This window comes from Oncorhynchus gorbuscha, linkage group LG23, assembly GCF_021184085.1.
Source record: "Oncorhynchus gorbuscha isolate QuinsamMale2020 ecotype Even-year linkage group LG23, OgorEven_v1.0, whole genome shotgun sequence".
NCBI classification, from domain to species: Eukaryota; Metazoa; Chordata; class Actinopteri; order Salmoniformes; family Salmonidae; genus Oncorhynchus; species Oncorhynchus gorbuscha.
The window spans coordinates 64,511,033-64,528,576 of NC_060195.1; the positions used below are offsets into that span (position 1 = coordinate 64,511,033).

Here is a 17,544-nt window from a genome sequence, read left to right on the forward strand (position 1 = left end):
AATTCAGAAAGGCTGTCAGTCAAAACCCACACAGCGCTGTGAAGTGCATAGCCAGAGCTCTGACGTCATGTATAGAGTGTTCCTGTACTGCCACTACGTTCCAATTTAGGAGCTTATTAGTGCGGAAATCTGCCATTTCAACCGGTATATGGGTACGAGTGTATAGGGCAACATAGGAAATGGAAATGCATAATTGTTCATAGAAACGCAACAATGTTTCATTGAGAATAGACTGTAAAGCCGCAACCACCTGACCAACAAGTTGGTAGCCTAGACCCCATATACTTTTGTTTTGGCACAACCAAATGGATCCCAATAAAGTAATTTAGTGCAATAGGCTACTTACCCATCTGGTGATGAACTTGCGAATAGAGCTAAAATCCATTCTTTAACAGGTTCCAGCTGCTCCAAGCAATTTATTTTTGGCCGTCTTCTTTAATCTTTTGACGCTAGCTAATTTTTTATTTCTACTCTATACTCCATGACTTTCGGACGGTCCCCTTTTTCTGCCTAAGAACTATAATAGTCTGGGTGCGACTATTGTAATCCTATACGATCAGTCACCTAGTTGTCTCTCTATGAAAGGTAAAGCTCAAATGTCCACGCGCTTTCATAGTTCTGGTTTCATTCATATGCTGACATGTTAGTCTATGATTCAGCAGCCAGTGCGGTATTTTTTTCCATAATGTTTCAGACGCAAAGTCCCCTACTTCTACTAGTCAGAAGTAGCGTCTTCTTTTTCCTTTCCTTCCTTCTCTCGCTCACCTTCCTCGCGCCGGTAATCTTCTTGGCTCTCCGCTGTGGGAAATATCAGTTTTTCTTCCATCATAGGCTACGTCACTGGGAGCCATAAGCGCTTGCGCACTCTAGTGTCACACACTTACCAACTGGAATGTATCAGCTTCGGTCAGGCATGCATGCTCATGTCTTTTCTCAGCAGGATCGCTTAAAACTTCTTCAGGATTGGTGGGTCCCCTGCGGATGGTTGAGCTAATGTAGATTTATGCGATTAGCATGAGGTTGTAAGTAGCAAGAACATTTCCCAGGACATAGACATATCTGATATTGGCAGAAAGCTTATATTCTTGTTAATCTAACTGCCCTGTCCAATGTACAGTAGGTATTACAGTGCAATAATACCATGCTATTGTTTGAGGAGAGTGCACAGTTTTGAACATGAAAAGTTATTAATAAACAAATTAGGCCCATTTGATGTAATGTAATGAGCAGTCTTGATACAACATTTTGAACAGAAATGCAATGGTTCCTTGGATCAGTCTAAAACTTTGCACATACACTGCTGCAATCTAGTGGCCAAAATCTAAATTGCACCTGGGCTGGAATAATACATTATGGCCTTTCTTTTCCATTTCAAAGATGATGTTTTTTTTTCTTTGTTTTATCTTTTACCAGATTTAATGTGTTATATTCTAATACATTCCTTTCACATTTCCACAAACCTCAAAGTGTTTCCTTTTAAATGGTACCAAGAATATGCGCATACAGACAGTTAGATTTGGGCATGTCATTTTAGGTAAAAATGGGGGGGGTCCAATCCTATATATGTTCTTAACTAATTCACAAAACTGTTGCACTAAGAGTTAGAAACAAAATGAATATAATAATAATAATAAAATTGAATGGCAAATTCCCCATTAATGCATGGCAGTGAACTATGGTAAAGTTTTGGACCATAAAGCCTAATTCATTTTGGCATGTGCAGGCTACAATAAACTTAAATCAAAAAGTGTGTGAGAGGGAGAAAGAGAGAGTTCACAAACCTGCTCTACTAACACACTGAAGCCTCAGGGCCAGAACATCCAATCAATCAGATCAAGCCAAATTACAACTCAGTCATAACAAAACATGGCACCCAGTAGAGGAAAACCTGTGCAACCACTGCACCACAGTAAAACCCAAAACAGAGCTGTATTTCCTGACAAAATGTCACAAATTTAAAACAATTAGAGAGTGTCATTTCCCCAAATTTGAAACCCTTTCTCAAGGTTTCAAAGACCTCTCTGATGAGGATAGGCTAACTGTCCTGTTGCGGGAGGACGCAGAGAGGTGTGCGTTGGCAGCGCACTACATTGCTGCCTGCCATATAATGAGGGACATAGTCATGCCAATAAAGCTAATTGAATTGAGAGAGAGCGACTTGAATCAGTTATATAACCTATTGCCCTTTTATGGTTGTGAGGTCTGGGGTCCGCTTTCCAACCAATAATTCACTAAATGGGACAAACACCAAATTGAGACTCTGCATGCAAAATTCTGTAAAAAATATCCTCAGTGTACAACATAAAACAATGCATGCAGAGCAGAATTAGGCCCGATACCCACTAATTATCAAAATCCAGAAAAGAGACATTTCTACAACCACCTAAAAGGAAGCGATTCCCAAACCTTCCATAAAAGCCATCACCTACAGAGAGAGGAACCTGGAGAAGAGTCCCCTAAGCAAGCTGGTCCTGGGGCTCTGTTCACAAACACAGACCCCACAGAGCCCCAGCACAGCGACACAATTAGACCCAACCAAATCATAAGAAAACAAAAAGATAATTACTTAACACATTGGAAAGAATTAACAAAAAAAAACAGAGCAAACTAGAACTAGTTTGGCCCTAAACAGAGAGTACACAGTGGCAGAATACCTGACCAATGTGACTGCCGGAAAACATAAGGAAAGCTTTGACTATGTACAGACATAGTGAGCATAGCCTTGCTATTGAGAAAGAACGCCTTAGCCTGTCTTCTCTTGAGAGCCAAGTCTATCTATTTGCACACTGCCCACAAAAGGAGGTGGAACCTGAGCTGCACTTCCTAAACTCCTGCCCAATGTATGACCATATTAGAGACACATATTTCCCTCAGATTACACAGACCCACAAAGAATTTGAAAACAAACCCAATTTTGATAAACACCCATTTCTACTGGGTGAAATACCACAGTGTGCCATCACAGGAGCAATATGTGTGACCTTTTGCCACAAGAAAAGGGCAATCAGTGAATAACAAACACCATTGTAAATTACAACCCATATTTATGTTTATTTATTTTCCCTTTTGTACATTAACTATTTGCACATCGTTACAACACTGTATATTGACATACTATATAACATTTGACATGTCTTTATTCTTTTGGAACTTTTGTGAGTGTAATGTTTATTGTTCATTTGCATTGTTCATTTCACTTTTATTTATTATCTACTTCACTTTCTTTGGCAATGTTAACATATGCTTCCCATGCTAATAAAGCCCTTGAATTGAAATTGAATTGAGAGTGAGAGCGAGAGACAGAGACACAGAGAGACAAAGAGAGTTGTCCACTACTTGGGTCATGAAATGCTTGCCTTGTACCCCAAGTCTGGGAACTGTCCACATTCCTGGTTCTGAAATGCAAAATAACTGTCTTTCGATACAGCTGTATTTCATTGCAATTAATTCCAATATATATTTTTTTAATTAACCTTGAAAATGTATTTCAAAATTAACAGTCAACTAGCTATCTACTTAGCTTACAATTTGACCACCATAAGCATGGGGCGAAGGCTAGGAACAACTGAGATGGGAACCTTTAGCGCCATTGCCTTGTTTTAGAGGGTAATATTTTCATTTATTTTTCCCATCTCTTCTTGCTAGCAACGCCTCCAGTCAGGACGCTTTCGGCGGGTTCCGTTAAAATGGCTGTTACTGCGAGTGAAACCCCAAAGCAAGAACAATCGTAGTGGGTACAACTGCATCGCTGGTGTCTGATAAGGATAATTAAAGACTGCCACGCAATGGCTGCCCTAGATCAAAAGTCCCCCAACGTCCTCCTCCAAAGTCTTTGCTGCAGGATCACTGGGAAGAGCGAAGGTAGCTATGATGCTAGCTAGTTAGATTGCCCAGGCGCGGTTATGTGCAGCTAGCCTGTTCTGTTGCTAGCTAGCTAACATTTAACAGTGATGCTGATATAAGTTGTATACCAGCGTTCAGCTCGCCATCTAGCTACAGTAGATAACTACGTTTTTAGTTAAGTCAAGTTTGTGTGACAGCCAATGCTAGTTAGCTTAGGCTAGCTAGTAACTGTACACCTAGCCAGCCAAGTCAGAGATGGTAGGCTATGTATGGACCCCAGCTAGCTAGCCGTCTAACCAACGTTAGCTCGACCCTTATTTGTATTTAGGTGATGGCTACATCCAAGGTTTTAACTAGCTAACTACCAAAAGTGTGTCATAGCTACATATAGATAGCTGCAGATACGGTTGACAACAGTCCAACCACGCCTTGTTCAAGTAAGTTAGCTAGTTAGGGATAGCCAGCTTGGCTTGCCAGGCTGCCAGAAAGTTTGCCTAATTAATCTGACTTTGATACCAATTCTTAGTATACAGTCTGAAACAAAGCACTGCACAATCGTGGACATTTTCCTTACAAGCCAGAATGTTGAATACAATTACGTTGTCTGTGCAGCTAGTCTTTCAGCTGCTCGAAATATGAGACAAAATATTCACCCGAAAGTAATTGTTTACCCGACTTTTTAGAGCGCAGGTACTGAAGTTAAATTTTCTATCACCTGGCACATGCTCCAAACCATGTTAACACCTGTTAGTATGCATGTACTTACCGTCTTGTCACGTGCCTTGATCATGAGCAAACACACACAGAACCCGCGTTTTGAAGTAATTTTAATAATACTTTCCTGTGGATATTGTCTCAAGTACCAACACCATAGACAATCGGCAGAGTAAGTTCACACATACATATATATACTGCTCAAAAAAATAAAGGGAACACTAAAATAACACATCCTAGATCTGAATAAATGAAATATTCTTATTAAATACTTAGTTGAATGAGCTGACAACAAATTCACAAGAAAATTATCAATGGAAATCAAATGTATCAACCCACGGAAGTCTGGATTTGGAGTCACACTCAAAATTAAAGTGGAAAACCACACTACAGGCTGATCCAACTTTGATGTAATGTCCTTAAAACAAGTCAAAATTAGGCTCAGTAGTGTGTGGCCTCCACGTGCCTGTATGACCTCCCTACAACACCTGGGCATGCTCCTGATGAGGTGGCGGATGGTCTCCTGAAGGATCTCCTCCCAGACCTGGACTAAAGCATCTGCCAACTCCTGGACAGTCTGTGGTGCATGGAGCGAGACATGATGTCCCAGATGTGCTCAATTGGATTCAGGGTTAGGGTTAGTCCATAGCATCAATGCCTTCCTCTTGCAGGAACTGCTGATACACTCCAGCCACATGAGGTCTAGCATTGTCTTGCATTAGGAGGAACCCAGGGCCAACCGCATCAGCATATGGTCTCAAGGGGTCTGAGGAACTCATCTTGGTACCTAATGGCAGTCAGGCTACCTCTGGCGAGCACATGGAGGGCTGTACGGCCCCCCAAAGAAATGCCACCTCACACCATGACTGACCCACCGCCAAACTGGTCATGCTGGAGGATGTTGCAGGCAGCAGAAAGTTCTCCACGGCATCTCCAGACTCTGTCACATGTGCTCAGTGTGAACCTGCTTTCATCTGTGAAGAGCACAGGGCGCCAGTGGCGCATTTGCCGATCTTGGTTTTTTTTTGGCAAATGCCAAACGTCCTGCACGGTGTTGACTACGCTGACTGACACAGCAAACCTTCTTGCCACAGCTCGCATTGATGTGTCATCCTGGATGAGCTGCACTACCTGAGCCACTTGTGAGAGTTGTAGACTCCGACTCACGCTACCACTAGAGTGAAAGCGACGCCAGCATTCAAAAGTGACCAAAACATCAGCCAGGAAGCATAGGAACTGAGAAGTGGTCTGTGGTCCCCACCTGCAGAACCACTCCTTTATTGGGGGTGTCTTGCTAATTGCCTATCATTTCCACCTGTTGTCTATTCCATTTGCACAACAGCATGTGAAATTTATTGTCAATCAGTGTTGCAGTGTCACTTTTGTTGTTTAAGTGTTCCCTTTATTTTTTTGAACAGTATATATATATATTATATTTGAAACATTGGTGATAGACAAGGGACATTTCGGCTATTTTTCTATGTAAATGTGGTAGTATTGCCTGCACAATTGAAGGCATGTTTCGCCACGTTTTGTGACTACCAGAAAGTGTAAGATTGGGAGCTAGCTACTGATTTAGGGGAAACGTTCTGCATCTGTAAGATTTGAACCAGTCTGAAAGATTCATTCACCAGTCGTGACATGGTTTAGGAAAAGCCGATATTCCATGCTCGATACTTCAACTCAACCCTATTTCACATTTCAGCTGAAGTAGCCCACCAGTTCCAGTATGCTGTGAGAGTCGTCGGGAGTAACTATGCTCCCACCATTGAGAGGGATGAGTTCCTAGTGTCAGAGAAGATAAAAAAAGAATGTGAGTGACCTATGACCTATTAATAGATACAATAATGGGAATGACCTAAACTGGACAGGTTTGCTGCGTGAATCCTCTTTGAGGGTCCATCTCGACAGTTGAAAGTGGCATCTGCACATCACTGGTTTGCTCTTTCTCTGTTACCTTTGCAAACATGCATCCTTTGTTAATGTGGTCTTTTGTTGTTGTTTTCCCAGTAGAGCTTTTCTGTCTCGTGTTAAAGGTACATTTGACAATAAAGAAATACGGTTGTTAAGAGTCTCCATAATAGTAAATCTCAATACATTTTGTTTGTAGTCGGAGTAATGCCACTACTGACCATCTTATCGATTGCTAAGCATAGTAAAGTTTACAAAAGTACTTACCCTTTTTCAGAGTGGAGTTGAGCCCCTTTTAATCAACTTGTGTTTTTGGAATTGGTGTATGTCTGTTTATTTAGTGGTCTGATTCTGTTTGTCTTGTCCTTTGGTTCTCCAGTGCTGAAGCAGAGGAGAGAGGGTGACGCTGCCCTGTTCTCTGAGCTCCACAGAAAGCTGCAGACTCAGGTCAGTCTTCTGTTCCAAATACCCTGGTGCATATGCATACTTGTATTGGCTTTGAAAGGAGAACCAATTGAGAATCTGTGTTTTGCTTTCCTTTAACAGGGGGTGCTGAAACACAGGTGGTCTGTCTTATACCTGCTGCTCAGTCTATGTGAGGACCCCAGGAAACCGTCCAGGGTGGGTGTACTTGTCATTACACCATAGTTCACACACACACTAACCATAGCTATATATACAGTACCAGTCAACAGTTTGGATACAGCTACTTATTCCAGGGTTGTTGTTTATTTTTTTTACTATTTTCTACATTGTAGAATAATAGTGACGACATCAGAACTATGAAATAACCCACATGGCATCATGTAGTATCCAAAAAACTGTTAAACAAATCAAAATATATTTTAGATTCTGCAAAGTAGCCACCATTTGATTTGATGACCACTTTGTGCTCTTGGCATTCTCTCAACCAGCTTCACCTGGAATGCTTTTCCAACAGTTTTGTTGGAGTTCCCACATATGCTGAGCACTTGTTGGTTGCTTTTCCTTCAATCTGCGGTCCAACTCATCCAAAACCATCTCAATTGGGTAGAGATCGAGTGATTGTGGAGGCCAGGTCATCTGATGCAGCACTGCATCACTCTCCTTCTTGTTCAAATAGCCCTTACACAGCGTGGTGGTGTGTTGGGTCATTGTCCTGTTGAAAAACAAATGATAGTCCCACTATGTACAAACCAGGTTGGATGGCGTATCACTGCAGAATGCTGTGGTAGCCATGCTGGTTAAGTGTGCCTTCAATTCTAAATAAATCACTGACAGTGTCACCAGCAAAGCACCCCTACACCATCACACCACCTCCTCCCATGCTTCACGGTGGGAACCACACATTCGGAGATCATCCGTTCACCTACTCTCACATAGAAACGGCGGTTGGAACCAAAAATCTCAAATTTGGACTCATCAGACCAAAGGACAGATTTCCACCGGTCTAATGTCCATTGCTCGTGTTTCTTGGCCCAAGCAAGTCTTTTTCTTATTATTGGTCTCCTTTAGTAGTGGCTTCTTTTCAGCAATTCGACCATGAAAGCCTGATTCACACAGTCTCCTCTAAACAGTTGATGTTGAGATATGTCTGTTACTTGAACTCTGTGAAGCATATATTTGGGCTGCAATTTCTGAGGCTGGTAACTCTAATGAACTTATCCTCTGCAGCAGAGGTAACTCAGGGTTTTCCTTTCCTGTGGCGGTCCTCATTAGAGCCAGTTTCATCATAGCGCTTGATGGTTTTTGCGACTGCACTTGAAGTAACTTTCAAAGTTCTTGCAATTTTCCGTATTGACTGACCTTCATGTCTTAAAGTAATGATGGACTGTCGTTTCTCTTTGGTTATTTGAACTGTTTTTGCCATAATATGGACTTGGTCTTTTACCAATAGGGCTATTTTCTGTATACCACCCCTACCATGTCACAACACAACTGATTGTCTCATATGCATTTAAGAAGGAAAGAAATTCCACAAATTAACTTTTAACAAGGCACGGCTGTTGATTGAAATGCATTCCAGGTGACTACCTCATGAAGCTGGTTGAGAGATGCCAAGAGTTTGCAAAGCTGTCATCAAGGCAAAGGGTGGCTACTTTGAAGAATCTCAAATATAAAATATATTTGGATTTATAAAAAATAAAAAAAATGGTTGGTTACTGCATGATTCCATATGTGTTTTTTCATAGTTTTGATGTCTTCACTATTTTTCTGCAATGTTGGAAATAGTAGAAATAAAGAAAACCTTTGTGTGTCCAAACTTTTGACTGGTACTGTAGATACAGAAAATGAAAGCATTATTATCCTCCAGACTGCATCATCACAAACAGTAATTCCATCGCGGCCATGTTACTTCTGTAGAACTCCATTAATAGCAGAAATAGTTATTGTAGTAAACGTTCTATATTATTCCACATTTGATTATTTCATTGATACATCATTGATTTGATAGCATGTGTCATTCCCAGGTTGGCAGCTATGGGGCGCTGTTTGCCCAGGCCCTCCCCCGGGACGCCCACTCCACCCCGTTCTACTGCACTCGGCCCGGGAGCCTGCCCCTCAGCTACCCCGAGCGCTCGGGGCCCGGGGGCTCCCAGATCTCCACCAGCATGGGCACCAGTGGCATCAGCAGCCTGGGGGTGTACTCCCTCAACGGGCCCACACCCACCCCTCAGCCCCTGCTGGCTGGGTAAGGCCAATTGATGGAACCCTGTTTGTCCGGTCAGCACCCAGGACTCCATAGTCAGTCGTACATGACTCTAGACTTTCTTCAGTCTTGTTCCTGTGGACTCGCAGGGAGTGCATGCGTTTGTAGCTCAGTACCGCACCTGCATAACCAATGAACCTTCAGAATATGAAGGGGTCTTAAATTAGTAGGACATGTTTAAAAAAAAATTTTCTTTGTAGCCATTTGCTGTAGCAGGTTATTTCCATTCCGTTGTGAGCATCAATTATGCATGTCCTTCTCCACAACCCCACAAGCACTTGTGTATAATTAGTCTGGCTATACTCGTCTAGTGCCAGGGTAAGTATCTGATTAGTGGGTGGTTGAGTGGATCATCATCAACACTATAAAAGTCATTTGGAGCTGAGGCATCGCTACAGTGGTGTGACTAAAGCCATTCTCTGCTGTCGAAAGGCAAGAGTCCCTCATTAACAGGCTATTAGTGGTAATGGTCCTACAAGACAGTTTGCATTAGGAGAACCAACATGTATAGGGGAAGAGTTATGCATGTTGAGGGGGAGAAAAAATGTCTATAGTTACACGGATGTAAACATACAAAATGGTCCATTAAACATTTCTATTTTTGCTCTCTCCAGACACCCACCCCAGACAGCAGGGCAGCAGCTGGGCTCTCGGCTGGCGTGGGCCCTCCCCAACACCTCCGCCCTGGCACCTACCTCACGGGCCCCGCTCGCCCCCTCACCCCTGTCCACCCGGTCCCCCAGGCCACGCAATGACGGGGACCTAACTAGTGAGTTGGGGGTGGGGACTGACATTGTTGGGATGTTTAAGCCTACGTTTTGTGTATGGAACTACATGGCGTAGTTGGGACAGGCTTCACGGTTGGAGGACATTTTGTAACGTAGGCAGAAGTTGGGCAGGGGGCCTGTAATGGTAAAAAACACATTGCTCTCTGCACAGTGGCTCTGCAAACTGAATACTCAATATTAAACAGAAAGAGATTAGAGGTTGGAGGGAAATGTACCAAGTCTGCAATGAAATGTTCCTGTTCTGCAGGAAGAACCACCTCACATAATCGCCTCATTTCATAAACCGTTTAGTTGCTCTCCCGGTATTTAATTTGTCTTGGTGCTCCACTGACAGGTTTGGGGGCTGACTTAAATATATATACAGAGAGATACAGCACTTACTCATTCCAGGGTTTTTATTTATGTGTAATATTTTCTACATTGTAGAATAATAGTGAAGACATCAAAACTATGAAATAACACATATGTAATCATGTAGTAACCAAAACAGTGTTTAACAAATATTAAATATATTTTGATTTGTTCAACACTTTTTTGCTTACTACATGATTCCATGTGTGTTATTTCATAGTTTGGACGTCGTCACTGTTATTCTACAATGTAGAAAATATTAGAAATAAAGAAAAATAATTGAATGACGAGGTGTCCAAACTTTTGACTGGTACTGTAACTTTTATGGCTTTCGTTAATGTTGTCCAACTTTTTGTTGTTTTTCTGAATCCCTCGTTCTTCTTCTCCTCTCCAGCGGAGGTTGGTGAGGCTGCACTGGTCAGAGACATCCTGTATGTCTTCCAGGGGATCGACGGGAAGTTCATTAAGATGAGCAACACAGACAACTGCTACAAGATCGACTCCAAGGTGACGTGAACATTCTGTCATACGTGAACAATGTCCAAGGTGTCTTTGGTATTTCAGTCTGTGCCCCTTGTTCCTGAAATATTTCCCCGACGAATGCAAAAACTGATGACAAACTTCATAAGCTATTTGACCTTTCACTGAGTGTACTAAACATTAGGGAACACCTTCCTAATATTGAGTTGCACCCCATTTTTGCCCTCATAACATCCTCAATTTAATAATAATAATAATATATGCTTTAGTTGGTGGACCCTTCTTGATACACACGGGAAACTGTTGAGTGTGAAAAACCCTGTGCCTGGCACCTACTACCATACCCCCCACCCCCGTTCAAAGGCACTTCAGTGTTTTGTTTGGCGCATTCACCCTCTGAATGGCACACATACACAATCCATGTCTCAAGGCTTAAAAATCCCTCTTTAACCTGTCTCCTCCCCTTCATCTACACTGATTGAAGTGGATTTAACAAGTGATGGAGAGAGCAGGTATTCCTAATGTTTTGTACACTGCGTATATGTTAGTTAGTCAACGTGTTGTGTTTACACGCACCATGGTAGGTAGGCTAGCGGTTCAGAGCGTTGGGCCAGAAACCGAAAGTCTCTGGTTTGAATCCCCAAGCTGACTAGGTGACAAATCTGTCTGTGCCCTTGAGCAAGGCACTTAACCCTAATTGCTCCTGTAAGTCTCTCTGGATAAGAGCGTCTTGCTAAATGACTAAAATGTTTCATGTAGAAGAGCGCCATACTTCCATCCATACTAGCTAGACCAGTTATTGACAGATTACCCTGTTTCATCGCTAGCTGACTCCCTGACATCATGGCTGTTGTAGAACCGCGACATCAAGGCTGTTGTAGACCGACAGCGTTTTTCAGATTCAGCTGTAGTGCTGCTGAAATCAAGGCTGTTGTAGACCGACAGCGTTTTTCAGATTCAGCTGTAGTGCTGCTGAAATCAAGGCTGTTGTAGACCGACAGCGTTTTTCAGATTCAGCTGTAGTGCTGCTGACATCAAGGCTGTTGTAGACCGACAGTGTTTTTCAGATTCAGCTGTAGTGCTGCTGACATCAAGGCTGTTGTAGACCGACAGTGTTTTTCAGATTCAGCTGTAGTGCTGCTGACATCAAGGCTGTTGTAGACCGACAGCGTTTTTCAGATTCAGCTGTAGTGCTGCTGACATCAAGGCTGTTGTAGACCGACAGTGTTTTTCAGATTCAGCTGTAGTGCTGCTGACATCAAGGCTGTTGTAGACCGACGGCGTTTTTCAGATTCAGCTGTAGTGCTGCTGACATCAAGGCTGTTGTAGACCGACAGCGTTTTTCAGATTCAGCTGTAGTGCTGCTGACATCAAGTCTGATGATCTGTTTCTAAAAGGGGTAAAAAGCTTGACAGATCAATAGTTGGCTCTTTGGTTAGGAGCCACATCGATGGTGTCCCTCTATCATCCATCAAGGATTCCTCCCTTCTAATATTCCTACAAATCACAGTCGACCTGTTTCAGCTCTTTCATCTTCTCAGCGTTCTATTATAGCCTGCTGTCAATGCGCTGGCCTCGGATCACTGTATCGGACAAGAACACTGGAGCCAAATCTAGCCGTCAAGGGTGTTTCCTGAGGTCTTTTTGAAGTCATCATTTACGCTATAAGCCCTATTCAATCTAACACGGTTTCCGGAATAATTAGAGCAGAATACAGAAATGGAACATTATTGGAGACAATCATGTTTTATTATTCTGTCTAAAGTAGAGACGGTGAGTATCAACACCTCGTCCTCATAAGACGACTCCGTCAGCAGAGAGAGACTGCAGACCGCTTTGGCTCCAGGCTTCTTGGCGAATGTCTTCAATCTACCATTTAAAAAAAAAGTTAAATGAATTCTGAACAAATGGGTGTGAAAGGGATGAATATTGAATTCTAATGGTCCTCCAACTGGCAAAGGGCTCTAATAATACAGCCGATGTGTTCCTATTCATGATTCTGGGCTGAAGAGCGGAGCTGCTGTTCCTTTGGTGATGCTGTAGTCATGGCGGGTTGTGGCGTACTTGTGTGTGAGTGACTGAATGGTAACCTGGCAGCAGGAGAGGCCCGTTTTCCGATTGTGAGTGTCTCGTGTCTGTGGAGAGCCATACTGGACAGATGGTACACACGGGGATAATTAACTCCCAACCTGGCAACCCCTTCACAGATTAAATGGGTTACTTTGACAGATATTCACAGTATTCCCTGTATTTTATGCCTGTGTGTGCATTCTCCTGTCGTAACTTCTCCAGTGTGTCCCTAGGTGGTGCTCTGTAAGTCTCTGAGGGACACCAGTAGCCGATTGGCTGAGCTGGGCTGGCTCCACAACAAGATCAGGAAGTACACTGACTCGCGCAGTCTGGACCGAGCCTTTGGCCTGGTGGGACAGAGCTTCTGTGCCTCCCTGCATCAGGAACTGAAGGAGTACTACAGACTTCTGGCAGTGCTGCACTCACAGGTAAGACACACACCTTTCTCTACCTCTCAAAACACTGTACTGCCTTATTCAAGTGAATGAACTTTGTTCTTAGCCCTTCAAGAGGAAAAGCCCATGTAGGCTACAGGACATGTAAAGGTGTGTTTGACAGTTGCAGGTGGAGGATGACCAGGGAGTGAACCTGGGAGTGGAGAGCAGTCTGACCCTCAGACGTCTCCTAGTCTGGACCTACGACCCGAAAGTCCGCCTCAAAACCCTGGCTGCCCTCGTTGACTTCTGCCAAGGTAGAGTTGTGTCTATGGCGTCTGCTGATTGGTACCATCAAAGAATCCATTTAAATATTGTGTGTGGTTCAAATGTTGTGTGTGTAGGGAGGAAGGGAGGGGAACTGGCGTCAGCAGTCCATGCCTATGGGAAGACAGGGGACCCTCAGATGAGAGCTCTGGTGCAGCACATCCTCAGCCTGGTGTCACATCCCATCCTCAACTTCCTCTACCGCTGGATCTATGACGGAGAGCTGGAGGACACTTACCATGAGGTGACGCGCACACACACACCATATATTTAATGTACACACCATATATATTTAATACACACACACCATATATTTAATGTACACACCATATATATTTAATACACACACACCATATATTTAATGTACACACCATATATATATAATACACACACACCATATATTTAATACACACACCATATATTTAATACACACACCATATATTTAATGTACACACCATATATATATAATACACACACACCATATATTTAATGTACACACCATATATATATACTGGATAAGAGCGTCTGCTAAATGACTTAAATGTAAATGTAAATATATATTTAATACACACACACCATATATTTAATACACACACCATATATATTTAATACACACACACCATATATTTCATGTACACACCATATATATACATATAATACATACATACATACATACATACATACATACATACATACATACATACATACATACATACATACATACATACATACATACATACATACATACATACATACATACATACATACATACATACATACATACATACATACATACATACATACATACATACATACATACATTTGAAGTCGAAGGTTTACATTACACTTAGGTTGGAGTCATTAAAACTTGTTTTTCAACCACTCCACAAACTATAGTTTTGGCAGGTCGGTTAGGACATCTACTTTGTTCATGACACAAGTAATATTTCCAACAGTTATTTACAGACAGATCATTTCACTTATAATTCACTGCATCACAGTTCCAGTGGGTCAGAAGTTTACATACACTAAGTTGACTGTGCCTTTAAACAGCTTGGAAAACACCAGAAAATGTCAAGGCTTTAGTTGCTTCTGATGGGCTAATTGACATCATTTGAGTCAATTGGAGGTGCACCTGTGGATGTATTTCAAGGCCTACCTTCAACCTCAGTACCTCTTCGCTTGACAATATGGGAAAACCAAAATAAATCATCCAAGACCTCAGGGAAAAAAAACTGTAGACCTCCACATCTGGTTCATCCTTGGGAGCAATTTCCAAATGTCTGATGGCACACTATCATCTGTACAAACAATAGTACGCAGTTATAAAAACCATGGGACCACGCAGCCGCCATACCTCTCAGGAAGGAGACGCGTTCTGTCACCTCGAGATGAACGCACTTTGGTGCGAAAAGTTCAAATCAATCCCAGAACAAAAGCAAAGGACCTTGTGAAGATGCTGGAGGAAACAGATAAAAAAGTATCTATATCCACAGTAAAACGAGTCCTATATCGACATAACCTGAAAGGCCACTCAGCAAGGAAGAAGCCACTGCTCCAAAGCCCCCATAAAAAAGCCAGACTACGGTTGCAACTGCACATGGGGATAAAGATCGTACTTTTTGGAGAAATGTCCTCTGGTCTGGTGAAACAAAATTGGGACTGTTATATCCGTAATGACCATCATTATGTTTGGAGGAAAAAGGGGGAGGCTTGCAAGCCGAAGAACACCATCCCAACCGTGAAGCACAGGGGGGGCAGCATCATGTTGTGGGGGTGCTTTGCTGCAGGAGGGACGGGTGCACTTCACAAAATAGATGGCATCATGAGGGAGGTCAATTATGTGGATATATTGAAGCAACATTGCAAGGCATCAGTCAAGAAGTTAAAGCTTGGTTGCAAATGGGTCTTCCAAGTGGACAATTAGCCCAAGCAAACTTCCAAAATTGTGGCAAAATGGCTTAAGGACAACAAAGTCAAGGTATTGGAGTGGCCATCGCAAAGCTCTGACCTCAATCCTTTGGAACATTTGTGGGCAGAACTGAAAAAGCGCGTGCGAGCAAGGAGGCCTACAAACCTGACTCAGTTACACCAGCTCTGTCAGGAGGAATGGGACAAAATTCACCCAACTTATTGTGAGAAGCTTGTGGAAGGCTACCCGAAACATTTGACTCAAGTTAAACAATTTAATGGCAATGCTACCAAATACTAATTGAGTGTATGTAAACTTCTGACCCACTGGGCATGTGATGAAAGAAATAAAAGCTGAAATAAATCATTCTCTCTACTATTATTCTGACATTTCACAATCTCAAAAAATAATAAATAATAATATATGCCATTTGGCAGACGCTTTTATCCAAAGCGACTTACAGTCATGTGTGCATAAAGTGGTGATCCTAACTGACCTAAGACTGGGAATTTTCACAAGGATTAAATGTCAGGAATTGTTAACTGAGTTTAAATGTATTTCTGACTTCAACTGTGTGTGTGTGTGTGTGTGTGTGTGTGTGTGTGTGTGTGTGTGTGTGTGTGTGTGTGTGTGTGTGTGTGTGTGTGTGTGTGTGTGTGTGTGTGTGTGTGTGTGTGTGTGTGTGTGTGTGTGTGTGTGTGTGTGTGTGTGTGTACATATACACACATTTTTTTTTTGTCCGTGACAATAACATCAAATTGATCATAAATACAGTGTAGACATAGGTAATATTGTAAATGATTATTGTAGCTGGAAACAGCTTATTATTAATGGAATATCTACATAGGTGAACAGAGGCCCGTTATCAGCAACTATCACTCCTGTGTTCCAATGGCACGTTGTCTTAGCTAATCCAAGTTTATCATTTTAAAGGCTAATTGATCATTAGAAAACCCTTTTGCAATTTTGTTAGCACAGCTGAAAACTGTTGTACTGATTAAAGAAGCAATAAAACTGGCCTTCTTTAGTCTAGTTGAGTATATGGAGCATCAGCATTTGTGGGTTTGATTACAGGCTACAAAACACCCGTCTCAATGTCAACAGTGAAGAGTCGACTCCAGGATGCTGGCCTTCTAGGCAGAGTTGCAAAGAAAAAGCCATATCTCAGACTGGCCAATAATTTTTAAAATTAAGATTGGCAAAAGAACACGGACACTCTGCGTGGAAGGCCAGCATCCCGGAGTCGCCTCTTCACTGTTGACGTTGAAACTGGTGTTTTGCGGGTACTATTTACTGAAGCTGCCAGTTGAGGACTTTGTAATGCGTCTGTTTCTCAAACTAGGGTGGCCTTGATGACAGCTTTTACATTTATTTTTACTGCTCTAATTACGTTGGTAACCAGTTTATAATAGCAATAAGGCACAGCTAAGGGGCTGTGTCCAGGCACAACGCAATGCGTTGTGCATCAGAACAGCCCGTCATATACCACACCCCATTGTGCCTTATTGCTTAAATATAATGCACACACACTTCCTTTAGTTTGTCAAGGTCAGAGTCCGGATGGTAGTAGCTGAGCTCAGGCTGAAGTGGACTCAGACAGACAGGTTAATCTCTGAGCTGAGATGGAGGGAAAGGGGGTCGGGGGAGGGGTACGGCGGCCTTCCAAATGAGGATGGATGAGAGAACGGTAATGGGGAACTGAGTGATGGCCCTCTCTTCTCTCTCACCTCTTATCTCTGTCCTTGCACTCCATCCATCTCCCTGTCTCCACTACAGGACATTAGAAGACCGTGAATCTAGTCCTAATGCACCTGCTGCTGAATCGCCCTCTCAGACTCCGTCTACCTGAGACTAAGTGCTGATTGGGCAAGCACAGAGCACAGGAGAGTTGTAGCGGCTTTCAATACCGACTGCCGAGCTATTCTCAGAAAGGAAAGCTTCTGTCAGGGGGTGGCTGGGAGGGGGTGGCTGGGAGGTGGCGTTACACTGTAAACACTCATTATGACAAGAAGAGTGGAAATTAAAATCAAACTTTATATATACTTTTTGTTTACTAAAAGGCTTTTCAATCCCCCTTGTTGTACC

The 17,544-nt window shown here is 42.6% G+C and overlaps 2 protein-coding genes across 5 annotated transcripts in view; one reads left to right on the forward strand and one right to left on the reverse strand.

Annotated features, from left to right (window-relative positions):
- The window catches only part of LOC124011189 (phospholipid-transporting ATPase IH-like), an 84,518-nt gene extending 83,726 nt beyond the window's left edge, over nt 1-792 (reverse strand). For all 4 annotated transcript variants that reach the window (XM_046324298.1, XM_046324300.1, XM_046324299.1 and 1 more), the window contains exon 1: nt 347-792. In XM_046324298.1, coding sequence (XP_046180254.1) covers nt 347-385 — 39 coding nt within the window. In that variant the 5' untranslated portion in view covers nt 386-792. The remainder of the gene's footprint in view (nt 1-346) is intronic.
- A 2,840-nt stretch (nt 793-3,632) lies between these two features.
- Nucleotides 3,633-17,544, forward strand: part of LOC124011059 (gamma-tubulin complex component 3 homolog) — a 28,066-nt gene continuing 14,154 nt past the window's right edge. Inside the window, exons 1-10 of the mRNA XM_046324032.1 lie at nt 3,633-3,861; nt 6,263-6,370; nt 6,848-6,915; nt 7,015-7,089; nt 8,919-9,139; nt 9,772-9,926; nt 10,691-10,803; nt 13,080-13,274; nt 13,405-13,537; nt 13,625-13,791. Coding sequence (XP_046179988.1) covers nt 3,786-3,861; nt 6,263-6,370; nt 6,848-6,915; nt 7,015-7,089; nt 8,919-9,139; nt 9,772-9,926; nt 10,691-10,803; nt 13,080-13,274; nt 13,405-13,537; nt 13,625-13,791 — 1,311 coding nt within the window. The 5' untranslated portion in view covers nt 3,633-3,785. The remainder of the gene's footprint in view (nt 3,862-6,262; nt 6,371-6,847; nt 6,916-7,014; nt 7,090-8,918; nt 9,140-9,771; nt 9,927-10,690; nt 10,804-13,079; nt 13,275-13,404; nt 13,538-13,624; nt 13,792-17,544) is intronic.